Raw genomic sequence first — 23,934 nt, 5'->3', positions numbered from 1 at the left:
TACTCCTCCGAAACGGCTTGACCGATTCTCATGAAATTTTGTGAGCATATTGAGTAGGTCTGAGAATCGGACAACATCTATTTTTCATTTTGTTTTTTTTTTTTTAACTGCGCGCGGACGGTATCGCGGGCGACAGCTAGTTATAAAATAAATTAGGCGGGAAGACGGTGGCGTATAACGTGTTAAACTAAAACTTTAAACCGTACTCGTATATTCTCGATACATGATCTACATCAGAAACATGACACGGTAAACAATAGATAGGTTGCAAAAAATTGCGATAACACTCGTATAATTTTGCATATATTAGAAAGAAATAGCTATAGTTCTCTCAGCTTGAAGAAATTTTTTTTCACGGGTTCTATGGGATAACTGTCACTGTCAATTCATTCAGTCGTCGTCTGTGGTCTCGTGGTCAATGGTCAGTTGGTCAGTTGATTCTATATGTCTAGTAAAGTCACTTGTGTGATTCTAATCTAGTTTTTTTTATTATTTAAATATTACCAGTGCAAAATGAAATTGTTTATTGTTAGTTTTATCTTATTTACATTCATAAATGTTATTAACTCCGGTAAGTGTATTGCTGTTTCATTATAAATAACAGTTTTTTTTATACATTGAATAGTACATAAATAACGAGTCATCTTGTACAAGACGAGCTATATTAAACAATTTATAAATATAATTAACAAATAACGTAAAACTTAGTTAAGAGCTTTAATATAGTTCTAAATAAGTTAGAAATTAATAAAAATCCTCTGTCAATTTGGTTTTCCATTCTATGTTAAGAACGTTTATACGTGAAAAAAAATATACATTAGTAAGAACATGATTGCGGCTATTGAGACATTGAACTGTTTCTCTGATTACAAATTACTTGTTTATACTTTTTTACTGTACTTTGTTATAAAGTTATCATTCACTCTGATTTGTCAAAGTTGAACTAAAACGAAATATGACCGTTGCCCATAGACATCTACAACTTTGTTGTCGATGCCTACCTTTAATGGACAAAGGAGAGGATGTACAAAAAGACTATATTTCCCCTACCTGTGAGAGTCTACCGCCAAATCAACCCCTATTATTATACAATCCCCTCCCCGTATTTACTTTAAAAGAAAATTATGAGGAGAATAACTAGAATTTGTCTTCCGGGAAACAAAATCTTGAGATGAACGCGGGATTATTTGCGGTCCTGTCTGCGAACCTGTCTTCTGTGCGGTCGTAGTACACCGGTCCAGCGGGTCATTCGTTGAGCAGCTATGTTTGCTGCGTACTGCCACTGTTAATCTATCCAGTCAATTTTAATAATATTTTAGACAAGCCGTGTGCAGCTCGACAAATAAAAGACCGGTCTATCATATGTGTGTGTAATACGACATATTGCGATGAATTCACCAGAGAAAAGCCAGTTAAAGGAAGCTACGTCACCTACACTTCTTCAGAGGTAACATTATTTGATGAAATGAAAATTAGAACTTCTTACATTCCTATAATATTTTCGTTACTGGTTAATTAAGTTCAGTTCACACAGATCGGGGCGGTGACTAGAGTACCTTTTTATCGCAAATAAATAATTGCTTAGCAATTTTTTTACGCTTGCTCTTGATAAAAAAGACGTGCGAAGTAAAATTAAACCTTATTTCAAACGTATAAAGCACTATTTTATTTACGATTAAAAATCTGCTCTGATCTCCGTCCCGTTCAGTCTTAACAGACCCTTAGTCGGAATATTGATAGGGTTACCAGCTATGATAATAATGCAAAACTGGCCTTTTATAGGAGTTATTCAACTTTAGGAATGCAATTGATTAATTTTGTCTCGAAAATATGACAGGAATGAGGTTGAAAATAAATGGGTACGGGAGAAAAGGAAGGCTGAAGAACTTGGATGGATTGTGAAAGAACATATGTGTAAAAAGGGAGTGAATTAAGATACATACTATAAAGGGCGTGTATTTAAATTCCAGGCGGGCTCCCGGTTTAAGAAAGGATACGGAGTATTTCATGACTCTGGTTGGAATCGTAAGTTCGTTTTTTCAATCTTAGCTGTCATTGCTTTTTATAAACGAATCCCTTCCTCCATTTTCCATAGTTAATATTCTATGGTATTTTTTTAGCGAAATGTTGTTCTGCATCATTGGTGGTGAACACTAAGATGAAGTATCAAGTAGCTGAGGGTTTCGGTGGCGCGGTCACGGACGCAGCAAGTATCAATTGGAAGAGTTTACCCGAAGTCATGCAGCAATCTCTTATCGAGTTAGTTTTATGACTTAAATCTAATATATAAAATTCTTGTGCCACAGTTTTCGTCACCGTACTCCTCCGCAACGGCTTGACCGATTCTCATGAAATTTTGTGAGCATATTCAGTAGGTCTGAGAATCGGACAACATCTATTTTTCATTTTTTTTTAACTGCGCGCGGACGGAGTCGCGGGCGACAGCTAGTATACATATAAGATTTTTAATAAGTAAAGGTAATATGTATTTCTTTTAAAATATAATAAAAATATCAATAATGTTTGACCTAGAGCGAAGTTGTGACGTAACCAACATAAAACCGTACAGACGAATTGGGAAGCACCTTTTTTAAACCGTAAAATGTACCGTTAAAATTTTAATTCAAAAGTATTACAATAAATAAACTTTTTTTTAAGTCAGGAAATGCATTTACGCACATCTACGCCGGGCTGTGCAATGGCGTAGGGAGTGTGGGACTCGCCGGCCGCAGAAGGCGACCGGAATATCCACTAAAACCTGACTGTCCTCTGACGCATTATGGCGGGGACACGGGAACGCGTGAGCTTGCTTCCGTGACCTCGCGTTACAATAAATAACGTAAAATAAACATACAAAATATGGAATACATGTTTTATCAGTAAATAATCCGATGTTTATTTTGCGAAGTGAACACTACGCGTGCCGTATCATTTGTAAAAAAAAATATTTTTTTACCAGAAAACAAAAACATACAGATTTATTACAAAAACAAAAGATAACAATTAAATTTTCAATCCAGAAGTACTTCTACGAAGATATATTGTCTGTATTTTGCGATAAGTATGAGAGAGATGATGATATTTTTTTTATATAATAAGGTGGCAAACAAGCAAGCTGTCATCTGAATCCGCCTAAATAGCGAAGCGACCGCTGCCCATAGACACCCGCAATTGCAGATGCTTTGCCTACCTTTAATCGACAGAGGATGCACAGAAAGAGGATATATCCTCTACTTATACGTCCCCTCCTCTGTCAAATCCATTTTCCCTTCCCATCCTTTCTTTATAAGAAAAGGACGGGAAGAAAACGAGAACTAAAATTAGACCTCCGGTACCACACTTGTCAGACGAAACGCGGAATTGCTTCCACTTCACGCCCGTCTTCTGTGTGGTCGTGGTACTTGTATTTCGCCGGTCGACCCAACCCATTCGTGTACCCAAAAAAAAATGTTTGTTGCGGGATCTACCACTGTAAAAAATCATGAGGTATGTTAGGTATTGGCAGAGATAATTTTTTGCCATTGAACTTGAAACAAGAAGTTTTTCTTTTTTTTATTGAACTGTTTTATTTAATTAGCTTTATTCGGGTCAAATCAATTTGAAAACATTTCTTGTTGATAGATTGTACCGAAATTACACCATTAGTTTAGACAATACAATACGGAAAAAACCGGTTATTTTGAAAAAATATTGAAGGAATTTGTTCATCTTGTTCTTCCCAGTTCATATTATAGCAGTAAAGGTCTGGAATACAATATGATAAGAGTCCCCATAGGCGGCTGTGACTTCTCTACACACGCATACGCATACAACGAACTACCAGAAAATGATATAGATCTATTGAACTTTAACTTGACTTCTGAGGACTTTGAATTTAAGGTAAGTTTATACAACTTATTATCCTATTAAAAATGTAACTATTGTGAAAAGAAATTAAAAAAAAAATAGTTAGTAGTCGTTCAACCTTTCTAGTCTCAAGTTCCCGTTCAATGTTCCGCAGTCATTTTATTAGTAAAAAGTGAATTGTTTTTATTATTCTATTGCTATCAAACAGTACAAAGCGATACAGAATAAAGATTTTGTTAAATTAATGATGGCAAACGTGTCGATATCAGTGGTAAAATAGATCCGAAGCGTTGCTAAAGCTAGTAAATTATTTGTTTTTAGCTGACTTCAAAAAGAAGGAGGTTATCAATTCGACTGTATTTTTTTGTGTATACCGATTGCGAAATAACAATAATTATACAATATAGACATGTTACAAAAAAGAAGAGAACTTTCTTTTCTTTCTTACTTTCGAGGGTTTTCATGAATATTCTCTTACTTTTTATTAGTGCATTTTTAGCCGACTTCAAAAAGAAGAAGAGGTTATCAATTCGACTGTATTTTTTTTGTGTGTTACCGCGAAACTCCGCCCCTGGTGGTCCGATTTTGATAAAAATTATTTTAATCGAAAGGAAGTGCTTGCAGATGGGTCCGAATTTTTTGATTTTTTTTAAATAACTAGAAGACTAGTAGATTTTGACTTTAGCTTCAAAATGTGTTGCGAAAATTAGGGACATTTTGTTTGAGATTGTTTTTTTATGAAGTCTGCTTTCTTTTTTTTTTTCTAGATTCCAATGATAAGATCAATAAACCGAGTGGCAACAGCACCGGTACACATAGTAGGAACAACTTGGTCCCCGCCGATCTGGATGAAGACCAACCACAACATCTCCGGCTACGGTAGACTTAAGAAAGAGTACTTCCAGACTTACGCCTGGTATCATTACAAGTAAGAATTTATTATTCTATTACGATGACACGTAAATATTTAACAGCAAACGCATATACACTAAAGATTTTGCGCACAGACTAAAACATCTTGATACTTGTAATAATTTTTATTGAAATTTTTCTTCTTTTTTACAGATTTATTGAACAATACGCAGCTCAGGGTATAAGTATTTGGGCGATAACAACTACAAATGAGCCAATCGATGGTTTCTTTGGTTTGGCTAGATTTAATACGCTCGGCTGGTCTATTGAGGACATGGTAATAAAGCATTAACTAAACGATAACATCAACATGTTAATAAAAAAGGCTAAAAAAAGACTATTGATACTATTCAGTAAATAATACTTATTGCTTGTTGTAGGCAGAATGGATAGTCAAAAATTTGGGTCCTACGATACGAAAATCCAAATTCAAAGACGTAAAAATACTTACATGTGACGATCAACGATTCACTATACCTTTTTGGTTTAATGTTGTAAGTATGTGGGCTTATATTTAAATAATTTAAAAATATACTTACTATTTATCGCCTTATTAAGTTTAGATTACATACAAATTATTCTTTTTGAAGTGAAAAAAATTAATGTCATGCGAAAAGAGTCCACCAACACAGAGTCAGATAGGGACGTAAAAGATTTTTTGGGTTTTTATTATTCAATAATCTAAGCAAAATATTTGTATTTTTTTCTAAATATTTATTGTAAACATTTCAATTAAGATCTAGGCTTGCATCTGATTTTAGTTCACACCAATTGTCGGTATTCGAACTTAAGATCACATCACCGGTCGTCTGTACCCTAAATCATTAGGCTATTGGGAATTAATTATAAAAGTTTTTTTTTATATTGAATAAGTTAGCGCTTTATCACGATCCAATCTGATAACGTGATGATGTGGTCTAAAGATAGTACTCGCTAGCTTTATAAATGCCTATTCACTCTACTCTTGAAGGCCACCGTTGTACTTGGACGGAAAAACTTGTTCCAATCCTTTGCAGTATTGTGTGTACGATGATTCAATGATGATTATTTCTAACATTGTAGATGGTGCGTTCAAATCCTAAAGCTTTAGATTACATAGATGGTGTTGGTGTACACTTCTATGCAGATAAATTGGTGCCGGCCTCCATTTTAAATGTTGTATCAAATACTCATCCCGATAAATTTATACTGGCGACCGAAGCTTGTGAAGGTATTGTTTTAAAAATATACATACTCTTGAATTGAATTGCATGCATTTAAAGTAAAATAACCACAAACCAGTGCACTATTGTAATTAACTTAATGATTTTTTGTTTAAATCTGTACTTTTCTACCGATATTTTGACACAACCAGGACTTTGACTTATTATTATTACTTCTTTATTATTATACGTTAAATGAATAATTTTTAATTCATTTGTAGGAAGCTTTCCTTGGCAAAAGTTGAAAGTAGACCTCGGGTCATGGCCACGAGCTGTTACTTACATATCAGACATCTTAGAAGTAAGTCAATAAAAACTATTCCTAGACATTCGCATTTGCAGATTTTTTTTTACAAATAACTATATTATATTGTTTTTTTTTGTTAAATGTTACAAATAAATAAAGTTATGATTCTTTCAGGATTTAAATCACAATGTAGTGGGTTGGATTGATTGGAACTTGTGCCTGAACACGCATGGAGGTCCTAATTGGTCAGAGAACTACGTCGACTCACCTATCATAGTAGATGCAATCAAAAACGAGTTTTATAAACAGCCAATGTTCTACGCGATGGGTCATTTTTCTAAATTTATCAAGCGTGGTTCCCGAAGAATCGAAGTGAACGAAATAAAGCGCTTATTTTCTTCGTCCGTCAAACATGTCGGTTTCCTGACACCAGATGGTACTGTAGTTTTAGTATTATTGAACGAGTGAGTATTTTTAATATAATACAAGTATCAAGAAGTTGACGATGTCTTATTTACAGAACGATTTTAAGTTCTAACTGGAACTTACTTGAAACATTTTTGTATTGGTTTTGGTTCCTGGTGATTGGAAATAATACGAAATATTTGTTTAAATAAAACAGGACTAATCTAAGGAAAATACCATTACGCTTATCTTATAATTTATAGAAATAAAGTACTTGTCTTGGTCTCCATTCCCAATCAGTTGGACGACATTGGATAGAAAATTGATGTTATTGTTTTACCAGGGCCATCTTAACCCCAGGTTTAAGGGTGCCAGGCCAATGGTCGTGGGCTCCAGACTGGTTTTTACACACGAGCTCCCAATCTTGTTAAGATGGCTCTATCTAAACGTGCACATAATCGTGAATTTTCATGCCGAAACATCTCCTCGAAGTCACCTTGTCTCTTTCTTTTTTTTAAAATACAGATAACAAAATGTTTAACAAGTATTTTTTTAACAGTGGAAACACTATTAACGTTGTATTTTCTTGTTTGTGTATTCAGAGGTGAAAAAAGAATAGTCAGCGTGAGATGTGGTAAGAAGAAAGCTGTTTTAGAATTGGAAGCGAAATCTGTTACAACAATGGAATTCTACTGCGTTTTATAAAACATTACTCTTGGATTTAGAATCTTAAGGAAGTACTCAGAGATGCTTAAAATTTACTTACTGTTGGTGTGTAAGAAATGTGCACTGAGTGACTGAGTAAGACACTTAGAATAGTTTAAGTAAAATTTTTAAATGTGCATTTTTTATTCAATTGTTAATATATAAAAACAATCGATTATTTTTTTGTTAATTAACGTGTGTTTTATTTTATACCTAAACATTATATATATCTTTATTGCCATATATAATTTTCTCTTTTGAGTCCATATTTTCCCTTTACCTTATACAATATTTTTAAACAAGACGAAAATATCGTCTTATTAGACATTAACCAAATGATAAAAGTGTGAAAAAAAACAGCAAAATGGCAGTCAAAACTGTTACATGGATTACATAAGGACATAAGACGTAAGCCTACACTTGCTAAATTTAAATACTTATTAAAAAACACTTGTTAAATACGTTGTAACCATTTACGTAAATTAATTGTATTAATATAACCTAATTTAATAACTTATAGCTAGGTATGTTTATATAAAGCGAGTAACCTGCAGTCAAACTGCGTAAGCAGTTTTGCGGGGCATGGTATAATTGAAATTGTAACTGTGTAAGTGTAACTTTTTTCAAAGTAAAAAAAAAATATTAAATTACAACTGAACAAAAAAGACGTTACTAATGACTCATCTTATGTCGAGCTTGAGATATATCAACATTGTCTTGAGATATACATAATTGATTTATATCAACATAGCTAGACTGTTCTATCCCCTCCTATCATCAAAAACATGCATAATATTTACTGTGAATTTCCACTGCTGAAACATATTGTAATTTCACTAATTCTCTTAGATAAAATAGAGATAGATATAATTTGTTGTACAAGTGATTCAGCCACCGATCTCTATAAGTAGACAGGCAATTGCTTGAAAATGACAGTTATGCTTCGTTCCGATATAAACGCTGTTGATGTTACGTGAGAATTAATTATATCTACATTAGTTCGAATCCACACCACAGCTACAAATCTTTACCATCAGCGCCAAAATGGCGGATATCAAATAAGCACAAAATACCACGTATTATAGCCAGTCCATTTATAGTGGTCAGTGGATTCAGTAGAGAAAACTCGCTGTTATATATCGTGAGGATTACATTAGATAATAACAGGAAGACGTCGTTAGGGTAACTTGTTCAGTTCAGGGCTAAGTGACATTATATGACGCATCTTGCGAACAACTTTTGTAGGTATATTATTGCGATTTCTTGTTTAATAATAATAAAAGAATTGTTCATTGAATAATGAAGTACATTATGATTCACAGCTACGCTTAACGAACTTGCAATGACATGAATCAGAATAATAAATATTGAAATAAGGTCATATTTACAACGATCAAAACTGCTTGATCCAGTGCATCTGTAATATCACATCTATTTGTTTTATTTTACTTCATTCACATAAATTGTTTAAATATTATTACAGCAAATTAACTTATAACGGTGTTTAGGTTATCGACCTCGATGCGGCATCGGTAGGAAACTTTGCCTTTATCAAACAGGATAATGTGAACAATAAATTGTTGAGAGAAATTTTAATTAAAATTATGTCAATTCAATATTATAATTTATGATAAAGAAACTTGGAGTCGAAACAATTTCGTTTGAGAGGCAAAGGGGTTAATAACATTACACGTTTTTTAAAAGATTTTATTTTTTGAAAAATAATAACATAATTGTCTGTATGTAACATAAAAACATTTCGATATCAAAAATATTTTTTTTCTCTGTCTGTCTGTTCGCAAGTCCGAGTTTGTTCCGGGTAAAGTCCGAAACATCTAGACCGATTTTGACAGTACTTTTACTGGAAGCTAGTTTATGTTTGTGGGAGTAACTTAAGCTTATTTTTTTAATTCAGCGCTGACAAAGTCAGTGCCGACCGTTATACTATAATGTTATTTCTGATACTGTTCCTTCCTAGCTCTTTGAACATGCCTACCTTCTTCTAAAAACATAAGTATTCTAATTTTGGGAAGGGTATGGGAAAAGAAAATATTCCTTTTCTGAGCGTTCTCCCTCTTGGCCATTAAGCCTACGAGGTTGCAAATGTCAGTATCAACTATAATTATAGTCGTTTGCTCATTTGCCTTTTTTTATTACAAAATACGATAGTAAAAATTAGGTCAAATATATAAGGTTACATCTTTGTCAATCTTTCACACTGTAGTACTGAGAAATGTCGATTCATTAGCGTTGTTTCAAACGTTGGAAGTAGACATAAATCAGCACTGAACCGATTCAAAAGTTCAGCTCACATAAATTGGAATCATTGAGCTGCGGTCTAACAACTAAATTTACAACTCACAGCTCTTCGCGAAGTACTATAGTGAGCCGACGAACTGCGAGCTGCCTGGTGACTAGCAGTTCGCAGATCGAAACGCAAAACGTAACTCTATGCAGGTACAAATTGAGCCAAGCTGCGAGCCGGTTTACTGATCTGCTTCTCACTTTTGAGTGAGCCGTGAGCTGAACTGCAGATGATACATTTTAGTTGAGTTACCCATGACTAGCAGGAAGTCATCTTTGCGCATGAGTCATACTTTTGTACTCCGACCGTAAAATCACGTTTAACGCTGACTAATGTTTACGACTAACAGATAACGAAGAGTTAATATTAACGAATTAACCAAAATATTTACTAATACGTTTTTATGACAGAATGAGACAAAAAAACTTTTAATTAAATAACATACTAAAATAAACATTATTTCGCCCGGCAAAATGCAAATGTTGCTAAAAACCTGTACCTTTTTCTTTTACGTCGAATGTCCTAATTCTTATATTTTATTAGGATTATGCAAATTCCTTATAATCAAAGAGCTTTAAGTGTACTTATTGGCTATGGAAACGACTTAGTAATAAATATTTTTTAATGTAGATATTTAAAAAAAAATAAGCAAAGGACTTTTTTTTAAATTACTTCCTAACATTCGATCAGTTATAGAGTTATAATTTTTTTTTGGCTTTGTTGACCTAATAACTATTATTTCAGTTCTTTGAAATAACGAAGTGTAACATAATATCTTCATTAACCCGTTAGTATCGGGTAAACAAACAATTCTTGGAACTCAAACTAGTTCATCTTAAACATGGCGGACGAAGTTGAATCAAAGTTCAGTGTTCACATACGCGTTCATTTGTTATTTAAATTGTAAATAGCTGTCATTCCGGCCAGTACGCGACAGATCGTGCTCTAAAGAGGTTGTGTTCGTGTAGTTTTAAATATTATTTTTAAAAATGCATCGGTTGACAGTGCTTGGATTATTGTTGGCGTTTACGGGGTGTGCAATTGGCCATACTTATCATCTAGGAGCATGTCCTATTGTGGAACCTATGTCTGGTTTTGAAATGAACAAGGTAAGTAGTAATTTGTTATAGATAGTTTTATTAAAAAATCTTGTTTTTTTACATAACTTGGTATACTAGATTTTGTGTCGCCGCTACGAACAGAAATATATAGAGATATACTTTGAGAAATTAAGCTGTAAGATTTTGTAGGTATGCTAAAGTAGAATGGTACAGAAATATTAAATGAGATGGAAATAAAATTTAATTACTTCTTCAATAATTAATAAATAACGTAAAGAAGGTATGCCCATATTATGAATTAACTAAGGCACCGTTGTAAAAATTGTTTAATCTTTTAGTGATCATTCTCTCGAAGAAGTTGTTTGATCTGTGTTCGTTATCAACAAATGAATTAACCCTTGACTTCTGATAAGATATGACTATTTATAATCATATATAGACCGTACCTAGTATTATTCTATGAGCGCTGTCATCGCCTCGCTCAATAGGCTACAGACAATATAAAGTCATCGATTTGATTCCTCTATTTAAGTTGACACAGACTATACTTATGCATTTTATAAATCTAACGAACGTAAATTTAATCTATCTATGTATAATTAACATATATATTATGTATGTCAACATGCGAAAGTTATTACACAATGTATAAATGTGCATGAAACAGGGTAAAATGAACAATGAAATTATTCACAAATGTAACTAATGCTCAACCGCTCTGCTCAACCGTCTTTTATCTACAAGGCGTGATGATTCAGTCTACTGATAAAATAACAAAAGCGCTTTCTTTCTTCCAATAATAAATAATATTAGTGGCTTTATTTCTAGAGAAATTAATTAACTTAACTAATTTGTGAAATGCTTTTTAATATTATTATTTTTATTAATATAAATAATAATATAACGATAACTTTGTGACATTATGTAACGACTACATTTTTCGTTTCTTTCTCGGCGTGATTTTGGACATGTTTTCGAAATTTTTATTTTTAATTAGCTGTAATTTTGCTCAGAGGAAATTCGTACCTCCGTAACAGATTTAGTCGACTCGTCAAGTTCTCGAAGTTAATGATGTCTGATTATAATCAACATTCAATATAAACATTCAAATTATTGTAGGTCAATGTAATATATCTGTCAATAAATAACGGGGCCATAACAAATTATTAGTATAAAAAAATATCAGAAGTCAGCATACGAATGTAATCGTCCACGATGTTTTCGAACTGTTGACGAATAGTTCCTGTCTTTTAAGTTGGCACGTCAGACACAAGAGTATTCTTGGTTCCGACGTGCCAAAGTAAATAAATACTAAGTACTATAATTAATTTTCCATCAGATGCTCGGAGTGTGGTACGTGATACAGAAGACATCGACTGCGTCTCACTGCATCACGTACAACTTCACGCGGACGGCGGAGCCAGGGACATTCGAGATAGAACAGGTCTCGCAACATTTCATCTTAGGATTGACACCACTCGACCATGACTACAGGTATAATACTATAAATAAGTAGAAGAGCAGGTCTAGCACGAATCTTTTTGATAATCGCCTTCGTATCATCATCGTCAATTATGTCAAAATTAGTATAAGGTTTTTGGTGTACTTTATGCCGCCCGATACGCAGCACAAATGTTAATACAAATTTTGTCGATGATTATATGTCGATGTCGATGGCGATGTGGATCCACAAAAACCTTTACGTATTAACTTTCCATTTTTTTTTTAATGTTTTTAAAATTGTGCTTGACTATGTGAATATTGGGAGCATTTCGTAGCTTAGAAATCACTCGCCTTCTTTCCTCATATAACCTATTTCGCAACTTTTTTGTATTATTGCAGTTCATTTTGTGATCACTGACGTCCTCAAAATATTGTGTCGCGTGTCTTTGGTCCACCACCGACGAACATGTCATGTAGACTGTGGCACACGCGTAATCGAATGGGAACCGAAAAGGAGATATGAAACCGGCATGCATTTAATCCGTTCCCACGAACTATTTAGTAGTTGCCAGAGTTGTTAGTTCAGTTTTACAGACATGTTTGCACGTTTGCTATCTTCTTGTATAGTTAAAAAGCTAATCGTTTCTGTGTGTTTCATAATCGTCTTGTGTACTATTAATGTACGGAAATATCGTATTTTTATATTCTACTTAAGTATATTTTTGCAGATATAAAGGAGTTCTTACTGTCCCTGATCCAGCAGTGCCGGCCAGAATGAAAGTGCGCTTTCCTTTAAGTGAGTTACCTTATGAGAAAATTATTTAAAAAACAAGCTTACAATAAAACAAGCCTAAAATCTTACAACATAGACAGTCAGACCATTAGTATGGAATTTTATAGGGATTCAAATGAAAAGTGAATAAGTTAAGGTTTGTTGTGGAAATATGACAAACCACCTTAAGGTTTATTAATAGCAATTCCATAAAGCAAACTATAATTATTTTTTCTCTCCAGGCGTCGCTGGTTCAGCAAGTTATACCGTACTAGCGACTGATTATGACCAGTATGCGGCTATATTCACTTGTCAGAAGTTAGCCTTCGCTCACAGACGTTCTGCCACCATACTCTCGCGCACCAAGGAGCTAGATAAAATATTTGTTGATAAGGTACGACTGTAACTCATAATATTTTTAACCCATATCGTAAAAGGTAGAACATTAAAAATTTCCATTTAAAGCGAACCAAGGAAATCAATTTCTTTCTTCTACTGGTTTACAAATGTTTTATCTGCTTTAATTTTCTTTATATTCATGATTTATTTGGGTTACAGATATGATGATAATATTTGATATATCCTTATTGAAAATTTGAATAATTCAATTTGCTTTAATTTGCAGATGAGATTGAAGCTGGCATCTTTCGGCGTGGATCCGTACGACCTGTCGATAATCTCGCAATCGGAGTGCCCGGGCCGGCCCAATGGCGCAACAGAGGGCGTTGACATCAATATTAACCCAGACACATTCTCCACGCACAATATTGGGCAAGTTGTAAGAAAGACCGGCGGAGTTATTGGTCAGTATCTTAGTTTTATATATACTTCTTTCACTCAGGTCGTTAAAAAAAGCACTCTCCAATTCCTTCTAGGATTAATTTCTATTTCTAAAAGAGTATATTTCCTATCCGACAGAGCGTTTTATTATTTTGTCAGCGCCTGCAACATGTACATAGCAAATATGCAGTAAAGACACTTTAAGATGTCGCAAGTATTTTCTCAGTAACTGACCAGTCCATTTTCATTACAAAATGAAGCACATAAATTGTTTATTTTTATTTTCAGCCGATGGTGTGGAATACGTAGTGGAAGCTGGCAAGAAAGTGTATCACAAAGTGACCGACAGCAAGGAAGACCTCACTGAGACACCAAACATTCATTTGGCTTCCCCAAACCGACTTTCCGCCAAACCCGATGACGATGCAGAATGGTTGCCGTAAAACACAAAATTATGACTGAAATTTTATTTAAAACTATTTTTAAACCTTTTGTAATGACATTATACTACCTTTAACAATATCATAGACAATATTTTCCCGCCATAAGTCATGATAGGAACCATTTGACAACTGTCAGTACAAAATAATACTCTACTCTGTAGAATACTTGGAAGTCAAAGAAATGCATTTCTTCATTATAGATGATTAGGTTTAGTATTTTTTAAGTAATAAATTGATACGAAATTATTCAACTGTTTTATTCATTATTATTATTAAGCTGTTTATTCCATTAATTTTTAGTACACAAAAAAAAATCAAACCTTCAAATGTCAACGAAGGCCTTCCCATTGGATGAGGATTACCGTTACCATGGCGACCATATCTTTACTGCTATTGGCTTGCACTTTTTGTCCCTCGCATGACATCTTTTTTTCAATTTATCACCTCCAAAGTTTATTGGCGTGAAAATATATAGTATAAAGCGTGTCGTAAATAAAGGACTTTTTATTACAAAAAGAATTATTCAAAAATATGCCGTGATTGCTACGATAATGCGTTATAAAGAACTGTGTGTCGCTTTTTATATTAGTTTAAATAAGTTGATTTAATAACTATTCGAAATCAAGTTTTCACATTGAATAAAATAAAACAAACAATCGGGTCACGAAATAAACTTTATTAAGCTTACATAAGCTTTAAAAATGCTTGATAACTGGTTTTAGTAGTTAAAAACAAGAAATGCAAGTTAAAATGCAGCAAGGGTCAAGTTACACTGGTTAGGGGGTACATCTCTCGAGGAAGCGCGGGTAGAGACAGACCTCCCTGATGTGGTAACGGTCGAGCAACCAGCACAAGAATCGCTCCAAACCCAATCCGTACCCGCCGTGTGGTACGGAACCGAATTTCCTCTGGTCCGTGTACCAGTAGTAAGGGCTGGGGTCAATACCCTCACCTTTGTAAACTGCGAATAAAATATTAATTTACAACTATATTGACATAAAAAAATATCTCGCATCCATTTTGTGAAATATCGAGAGAAAATATTTTATTGTAATGAAAGTTGAGAAAATATTTACCTACTTTTAGACTAGTCTTGTGCTAAATTTCAACCTTTCCTTTTATTCTACAATTTTTTGTTATTAAATATGAAATTAATTTTGTTCTCACCTTCCATAAGTTCATCGTAGTCCCAAATCCTGAGGGAGCCTCCAACGATTTCTCCAACTCCTGGCATCAGCAGGTCCACGGAGTCAGTCAGGCGACGGTCTTCGGGACTCTTGGCCATGTAGAAAGATTTGATAGCTGCTGGGAATTTGCACAAGAGTATCGGTACTCCGATAGCATCAGTCATCTTGCGCTCCGGCATTTCGGGGATGTCCTGAAATAATTAGTAATCAAATTATAACTAGATGGCGCTGTCCTTAATATTACAGATATAGTAATTTGAAACTAGATGGCGTTGTTTTTTATTTATCTTAGTATATTAATTATAATATAAATGCGAATGTTTGGAAGTATGGATGGATGAATGTATGTTTCTTAGACGATATCTCCAGAACGGCTTTACGAATCTTAATGAAATTAGGTACAGATGTAATTAAAGCATCGGTGGCTCAAGGGTTAAGCACTTGACTTGCAATCTGCAGCTCCTGGGTTCGAATCCCGACATGTACCAATGTGTTTTTCGATTCTCGATTTACATATGTACATTTATCCGACATTCTTATGGTGAAGGGAAACATCGTGATGCTGCACATATCTGAGAAGAAATTCAATGATATGTGTGAAGTCAACCCATACTGGGCTGTGGTTGACTATGACATAGTCACCCCTAACTTGGGGTAGGTTCTGAACCCCTCAGTGGAGATGTATAATAAGCTGATTATTACCTTTTTTTTATTAAATAGATATGAAAAAAAAAACTTACTTCTCCGAATTCATAGAAAGAACCATCTTCCTTAGTGATGTTGTGTTCACGAAGGTATTCTATAGCTTCCGAATACATCATCCTCTTGAAAGGTTTTTGGGGTCGCTGGAATTATTATTTCTTATTTATATAAACCATTCAAATTATAATACCGTAGAGAAAAAAAAACTGTAAAAGTGGCAACTAGTTATATATTTGTGATATGTAAACCAGTGAGAGGCGCTACTATCGCGGTTGGTTCTGTTAAAAAATATATAAAACCTACTTAGACATAGAAAATTATATAAAAGAAAAAAATTACATGAAAACTACATTATATAGAGGATCTTACGACATTTTTTAAAGAGAACAGGGGGGCGCTAGTGAGCCGTTATTATTTAATTTGAATTTTTTCCCACCAGTCGGTCTAAAATACTTTATATTATAAATGCAAATGTTTATATGTATGTATGGATGTTAGAATGGATGGATGGATGTTTGTTTGATATTTTCAAAACGCCTTAACGGATCTGAATAAAATTTAGCATGGATATAGAACATAATCTGGAAAAACACATAGACTACTAATTAAGTTTTTTAAATTCCGTCCAGACGAAGTCACGGACGACAGCTAGTAAGTCATAAATACCAAAATTTTTTAAACTAAAGCGTCCTCTTTCATAAGTTGCATACAAAATGTGCCAATTTATCTTTCTCATAAAAAAGTTGTCAAATGAACTGTACCTTAAAGTTGGGGTTAAGTTCATATACGAGATGTGCCTCAGGCGAGGCAAGTACACGATCCACCACATCCACCACCAGGTCTTCAAGACGGTTCAGCAGATCATCGAAATTTATAAATGGGCATTCCGCTTCCACATGACTGTATCTGTGAACCAAATATGTGATGGTTACAATATTGAATGTGGATGGCTATAAAGATAGAAGACCAAAGAAAGTATGGATGGATTGTGTGAAAGACGACGGCTGATAGAGATGTATGGAGTACATACTGTGCCGACCCTCCATAGGGATAAGGTCAGGTTGATGATGTACTGGTTACAATATTAAAGTAGATATCTAGATAGTTTATATCTATAGGTCAGGAATTCCCAAAGTTAAAAGAACTTAAAGCATTGCTAATTCTCACTCTATCTTCTATTGACCTAAGTCAGAATGAAAAATAATAATAATTAATCTTTAAAGTAGGTAATTTGGCCATTGGGGGTCTGTTACCAGTACATTTTGAAATAGGGGTCACTTGTCTAAAATAGTTTGGGGGTCCTTACTATAGGTACTAAGTTCATAAGTCTAGCAAATGTTCAATTCAATTCTAGAAATTTTCATTCCCACTATAGTGAAGATAAAACCTAGAATATTTCTTAATTGAATGGACTAAAAAAATAATATCCTATTTAATAAATAAAAAGCAAAAACTTAAATTAAGAAAAAACTATTGGTAACAAAAAAACAAACTTAAAAATAGCAGAAGCTTCTCACTCTGCTTATAAGGAAATAATGGATAGGGGATTTGACAGAAGAGAGGACGCATAAGAAATATCTTTCTATGTGTCCCCTCCTCTGTCGATTAAAGATAAAAAACATAAGTATTGTACTTACTCTGCAAGATGTCGTCTGGTACGAGATTGCTCCGCGCGGTAAGACTGAGAGATGCAATAGACGTCACCGAGAGCAGCGATACAAGACTCTAAGTACAGCTGAGAACTCTGCGTTAGGTATGCTTCTTCACTGTTGGTACAAACATTATATTATAACTAGATGACACCCGCGACTCCGTCCGCAAGGAATATAAAAAAAAAATAACAAGTAGCCTATTTGTTCTTCCACACTATGTTCTACTTCTGTGTCAAATTTCATTAAAATTCTTGCCGTTCTGGAGATGTCTTCAAACAAACATCCATCCATCGAAACATTCCCACCATTTTCATATAGTAAAGTATAGAAAGGGGATTCAAAGGAGGAGGGGACGCATAGGTAAGAGAAAATATTCATTTTCTGTGCATCTCATCTTCTGTCAATTAAAATCAGGCAATGCATCTGCAATTACGGATATCTATGGGCAGCGGTTCGCCATTTCGGCGAACTCAGGTGACCGCTTACTCGTTTCCCAACTTAACTACTACTTCGACATCATTTATGGAACTTGACACGTCTTGAACACTAGTACTCTTGTATAGTACGTGCCAACTCATTCTTACATACATTTTACTATCAACAAATTCTAAATAACTCACCCAAAGTAACTGAATTTGAACAAAGTACTGCCACCTTCGCACTGCGTCTGTACCAACGTAGGCGGTGTCACCTCGGTGTAGCGCCGCGACTCAAAGTGTTCGCGGAAAGCGCGCGTCACCAGCGCACGCGCACGCAGTACTTTAGAAGTATTCTCACCGCGGATCATTATATGCCTGATTTAAGGACTTACTGTGAATTTCACTTATGTGTGAAGTCAACCAACCCGCACTTGGCCAGCGTGGTTGACTATGGTCTAGTCACCCCTTACTTGGGGTAGGCTCCGAGCCCCTCGGTGGGGACGTATAGTGAGCTGATGATGATGATGATGATGATGATGATGATGTGAATTTCTAATACCAAAATCCCGATTTAAAACACATTGATGTGTTTTATAGAGATTTTTGTCTCAGAAACCAACATTTGGCGTAGTATGTATATCATAAATTAAAACAGACAACTTTAGTGAGCATTAATTTTAATGGGCAATACTCTGAGTATAACTGTTAAAGATATATTAATAAATTAATCTTTAAAGTATTTTGATTTATCACCAAAAACAAAACAAATTACATTTATAAAAGACTAGCTGTCGCACGCGACTCCGTCCGCGATAAAAAAAAAAACTTAATAAGTAGCCTATGTGATCTACATCTGTACCAAATTTCGTCAATATCCGTTGAGCCGTTTCGAAGATACCTTCAAACAAATATCCATCCATTCATCCATCCATCCATCTAAACATTCGCATTTATAATATTAGTATGGTATCAATTAAAAAAAAACTAACCAAGATTTATTAATTACCAATTACCTACAACAATGTATTCATATTTTTATATAAAAAATTATATTTAACAACATAAAATATTACCTGTTATCCAGCTGTACATCAGGCAATGCTTCCTCATTGAGTATGGAGTCAGCACCTCCTGGTGGAGCGAGCCCGATAAGCTCCCAATAGTCAACAACTAGTTCATGTCCACCTGGAGCCTATACAAATACAAAAGTAAACCATTTTAATATTTATTATATCAAAAAAAACTGAAGTCAAAAAAAAATATGTCTATCTATTCTACTCAGAACCTTAAACCACAGACAAACTTCAATTTATAGGCAAAAGACTAACAGAGGTATCAAACACACATTTATTTATTAAATTAGAATCGAATGAAGTCTAAAACCTCTAAAAAAACACATGATTCTTCTTTCTGTGACACATTGCGATCGCGGGCTGTATCTTTGGCATGACTGTTCTAAAGCTTGTAAATTCGAAAATATTTCTGGTCATACACTTCTTCACATAACTTATATTTTAATATAAGGTTAACTTATTTATCATCATCAGCTCACTATATGTCCCCACCAAGGGGCTCGGAGCCTACCCCAAGTCAGGGGTGAGTAGGCCATAGTCAACCACGCTGGCCAACTGCGGGTTGGTTGACTTCACACATATCATTGAATTTCTGGTTCATGGCGGTATTCGAACCCAGGACCTTTGCAATTGCAAGTCAAGTGCTTAACCCCTGAGCCACCGACGCTCCTTACTTAACTTATTTAACAATATCATATTTTGTCTCATAATTTTAAGAAAATAACTAAATGTCAAAAATCAATATTGCTCTCACATATTGAATACAGCATGACTCTGTTTCCTTAATTTATGCTTTTTATTTATGCTTGAGGATTTTTTACAATCTTACTAATCATTCTAAGAAATGAGAATGTTTAGATGAATGGATGTTTGTTAGAAAGTATCGCCAAAATGGCACAATGGATCTCAATTAAATTTGGCATAATAATAGAGCATAGTTTAGAACAGTGATTATCAAACTTATTTCTTTCACAGCCCCCTTTGAAAATCAATTATTTTCAGCGCCCCCTAATTTTTATTCAGCCATAAAACTTAAAATCCACAATTTCATTACTTTAATTCATTTCAACGCCCCCCATTTTTTTGAGCCCCTTAACGCGCCCTTCTAGGTTTCAAACGCCCCCAAGGGAGCGTTATCGCCCACTTTGAGAAACACTGGTCTAGAAGAACACATAGGAATACAATTAAGTTTTTTTTAACAGCGTGTGGATGGAGTTGCATCAGTTAGTCTACAAAATATAAACAATTACTCACAGTCTTTCCTTCAAGCACCGGTCTCAGCTTCCCGTAAACAATGACGGATGACTCCGTAGACAACACTAATGCATTATATGTTTGGCAAAGAACACCTTGGAGTATACATTGCAGGAACCCAGTGCCATCTCGCAGAGACAGGAAGGCTAAGGCACGACCTTGTCTCCTCAAGCGGTGTACCCAGCCTTTGATGCACAGACGTTCACCACGATGCTCACCAGCTGTGAATAATAATGTATATTATGACAATTTCAAGTATTGACAGTGATCATTAAATTGATGTATGAAGGGTGTGTATGGAGAAATAAAATATTACATAATATGTACATGCTTAAATAGTAATACAACCTCACAGGGTGAATGGTTCTGGTTCCAAGACCAACCATCAGAGAGAGAAGATGATAAAGCGTGTGAAGACAGAGTTTCAAAAGTTGAATGCTTCAGTTGATTGTGTCTCTCTATGGCTTGTTCTGCACTTTCGCTTGTATGCTCAACTTAGGCAGAATGTGACAATGAACCATACTTTTTTTGTGGGATGTTTAAGACAAAATTTGGTTGTCTAAATTCTATAATTATTTTTATCCCTATAAATATCTATTGTTCCAATTTTTTTCTACTGAACGTAATTACGCTTTTGTAGGTATAATTTTTTTAAAATCTTTGAAACAATATATTTTATGCTCAATGTTACGTTTATGATCCAAGGGCTTTCAAGGTCAAATTTTAAATTTACCATTTAACATTGAACTTTGGCATCACATTATTATTTTATATGATTTATTTTAAAAAGATATATATTTATTATTTACATATCATTTATTATAATAAATAATAATTTTACTTTAAAGTAATACATACATTAGCACTGTTTTATCTTAGTCAATAGAACATCTTTTAATCGTTCTTTTATGGGTACAATTTTTATAAAAGAAGCAGAAGTGCAGGATTCAATGGGGAATATGAATTAAAAATAATTTGAAGTTGATGCCCGATGACATACTTATGTCACTGCATTGCAGTATTACATCACCCTACAAGAGTTTGTATACATGTAATAAAAAAATGGTGGATAATAATGATAATATATAGTAATATTTTTTTTAATAATTTGTTCATTAAAGAAAATAATTCACTAAAAAGAAACAATAAGTAAAAGCTTATTGGAATTGTTTTACAAAGATATATGAAATTAACAGACCTTTACGGGACTAACTATACCATACACTCTGCATACAATATTCTACCACTAGAGATACATTTCCCTAGTATAAAAAGCTTCAACTGAGAATTCCAAAATGTCAAAGATAGTTAATGTTGTAGATTATAAAAATGCCTTACCTTCAACTATTTTCACTATTTTCGGCTCTGGAAGCGATTCATCTTTTGTAATCACGATTTTTTTCGCTTCTTCTAAATTTTGAAGCCTCTTTTCTTGACTTTCTTCTTCTGTTTTAGCTTTGTCAGCGGCTTTATAGTTTTCTCTTACCCAAATCTTTTGTATTTTTTTCAGTTGGGATTTAGCGGCGATATCGTATTCGGTATGCTCATCTTTGCTATCTACGTAAATAGCTGGGAAGGGCTCTTTTCCTGCATGGCGCATCGCCTGAAGAATAGTTTTAAATGGTTTTTCTCGTGTCCCATCTCCTGTTTCGTCGTTACCTTTTTTCTCCGACGTATACAGTTCGGCTGTAAATTTAAGTTTATTGTGACTTTATAAGAAACATTTTATACGGATACCGATACAGTATTGATTCAATATGTTAGGGTTATTCATAAATTTAAATATTACACTTACTAAGGGACAAACCCTCGATGTTAGGCATATTTATATTGATTTAATTTGTACACTTAAAAAATATTTTTATTATGATTATTAATTTTAAATTAAATAAATAATTCCACGTTTATTTCACATTGATTTTATTCTCCAACACGACAACTTTGACATCAAAAGTTGAAATAGAAACGTCAACTCGACAACTTCAGTTGCATGGGTCATACCATAGACTAAAATAATAGTGATCGACGTTTAGAAATTAAATCGACGTTTCGAAGGTAACTATCATGTCGCTGCGAAAGTCTGGAAGAAGTTATGTAGTTTTTTTTAAATCGCGGGCGACTGCTAGTAAATTAATAAAATTGGGGTATCGGTATGTTATTTTAAAAAAAATTATTTCGTGCATCTGATATATTTGCTTTACTTATAACCAATTTGTGAAATTTTTGACTATTTGTCCACAATTAGCATTTGTTCCGGGTAATGTCCGAAATGGCTTGACTGATTTTGACTAAACTTTTATGGACAGTATGTATGCGAGAGTAACATAGGCTATTTTTTTATTCAACGCCAACGAAGTAGTGGGTAATAGCGAGTCGAAGATAAGATTTAATTCTGAGCTTATGTATCTTGACATTTATTAAAATATTACTCCTTAATGAAAATTATTTATCAACTTATTTTATATTTGCAACGATAACTATCGACTTAAAACACTAGCAGTTATAGCTTAGCTGATTCTGAAATACTCGTTTATTGAAAAACCATAATTTTGTGTACCATACTCATGTTTTAAAGATATTGAACTACACTATATATTACGAAATTGATGCGATAAGAGATATAACATAACCAGATGCGATACCAGCGCCGCTCTCACCGGTCAGATATCCCTTTTTGACTATTGATTTAATAATATACCTGACTTGGTATGTCGGGAACTAGAGTACTCGTTTACCCAACGTCCTACTCTAGGGTAATTGAAAAGATAGATTTATAAAAAAAGATATTGAAAGGTAAAGCCATTGCTTGAAAAGTATTGTTTAATCATAATAATATATAGTTGATAGCACAGGTGGGCACAGTTAATCGAAAAGTTAACTTCGTTAATCGTTAATTCGTTAATTAAAAAATTAACTTCGTTAATCGTTAAAGCGTTAAATTCTCGAAAATTTAACGCAAGTTAAAGTTAATCGTTAACAGTTAACCATACCAAAATTATACATACTAATTTCACACTTATTGTGGCGACACTTGTTTAAAATAGTAACTTGACTATACATTCTACAACACATTAGTATTAGATACAAGTATGAATGCATTATAGTATATTTCATTACGAGTGCGGAAAGCCTGTCATTGCAAAGAGTTCCGACAAATGCAAAGAGTTGACAGTTGGAACAAATTGCAAAAACAGTTCCGCACGTGTACTAAACAACTATTATATTTTTAATACAGTTGCGAAAAAATGAAGCAATTTCATAGAATAATAAAAACACAATAAACTCAACTAACTAAAATGTTTGAAAAATGGCGCCAACCGTAAAAGATTACAAGATTCTTTTTTTGTTTTCTTCACCAATTCTGGGTAGGCAAAGGGAACTATGCCCAAATGGCCAAGTCTTCAGTAAATTATTTTTATTGATATAAACTGAAAATGAAATTTAATGAGATGAAATATAATGAAACCTAACCTAATTCATTGAATCAAATCATTAAATCTGATATTGCAACAAATTAGGAGCTTCT

General features: G+C 33.9%; 3 protein-coding genes across 3 annotated transcripts; 2 read left to right on the top strand and 1 right to left on the bottom strand.

The window, feature by feature from the left end:
• The first annotated feature begins 543 nt into the window (after window positions 1-543).
• On the top strand, window positions 544-7,382 carry LOC106718581 (lysosomal acid glucosylceramidase). The gene is made up of 12 exons (XM_045683066.1): window positions 544-571; window positions 1,320-1,447; window positions 1,971-2,025; window positions 2,121-2,259; window positions 3,723-3,879; window positions 4,614-4,774; window positions 4,912-5,035; window positions 5,139-5,252; window positions 5,821-5,968; window positions 6,182-6,261; window positions 6,382-6,671; window positions 7,215-7,382. Exons 4-12 carry the CDS (start codon window positions 2,159-2,161, stop codon window positions 7,315-7,317), a joined length of 1,278 nt encoding a protein of 425 aa, XP_045539022.1. The 5' UTR covers window positions 544-571; window positions 1,320-1,447; window positions 1,971-2,025; window positions 2,121-2,158; the 3' UTR covers window positions 7,318-7,382.
• A 3,087-nt stretch (window positions 7,383-10,469) lies between these two features.
• Window positions 10,470-14,365, top strand: LOC106707298 (apolipoprotein D). The gene is made up of 6 exons (XM_045683207.1): window positions 10,470-10,731; window positions 12,023-12,177; window positions 12,855-12,922; window positions 13,141-13,292; window positions 13,524-13,701; window positions 13,967-14,365. The coding sequence occupies exons 1-6, from the start codon at window positions 10,612-10,614 to the stop codon at window positions 14,119-14,121; spliced, it is 828 nt and encodes a 275-aa protein (XP_045539163.1). The 5' UTR covers window positions 10,470-10,611; the 3' UTR covers window positions 14,122-14,365.
• Window positions 14,366-14,783: 418 nt separating this feature from the next.
• On the bottom strand, window positions 14,784-22,362 carry LOC106718601 (asparagine--tRNA ligase, cytoplasmic). The gene is made up of 10 exons (XM_045683154.1): window positions 22,204-22,362; window positions 21,747-22,094; window positions 20,409-20,629; window positions 19,155-19,273; window positions 18,283-18,456; window positions 17,648-17,776; window positions 16,772-16,916; window positions 16,049-16,153; window positions 15,289-15,499; window positions 14,784-15,082 (listed from the first exon to the last, which is right to left on the bottom strand). The coding sequence occupies exons 1-10, from the start codon at window positions 22,229-22,231 to the stop codon at window positions 14,898-14,900; spliced, it is 1,665 nt and encodes a 554-aa protein (XP_045539110.1). The 5' UTR covers window positions 22,232-22,362; the 3' UTR covers window positions 14,784-14,897.
• Between the last annotated feature and the right edge of the window lie 1,572 nt (window positions 22,363-23,934).

The sequence above is a fragment of the Papilio machaon genome, chromosome 21 (assembly GCF_912999745.1).
Source record: "Papilio machaon chromosome 21, ilPapMach1.1, whole genome shotgun sequence".
In the NCBI taxonomy this organism is placed as follows: Eukaryota; Metazoa; Arthropoda; class Insecta; order Lepidoptera; family Papilionidae; genus Papilio; species Papilio machaon.
The sequence above is the reverse complement of the archived record's forward strand: the minus strand, read 5'-3'. Positions and strand labels throughout refer to the sequence as shown.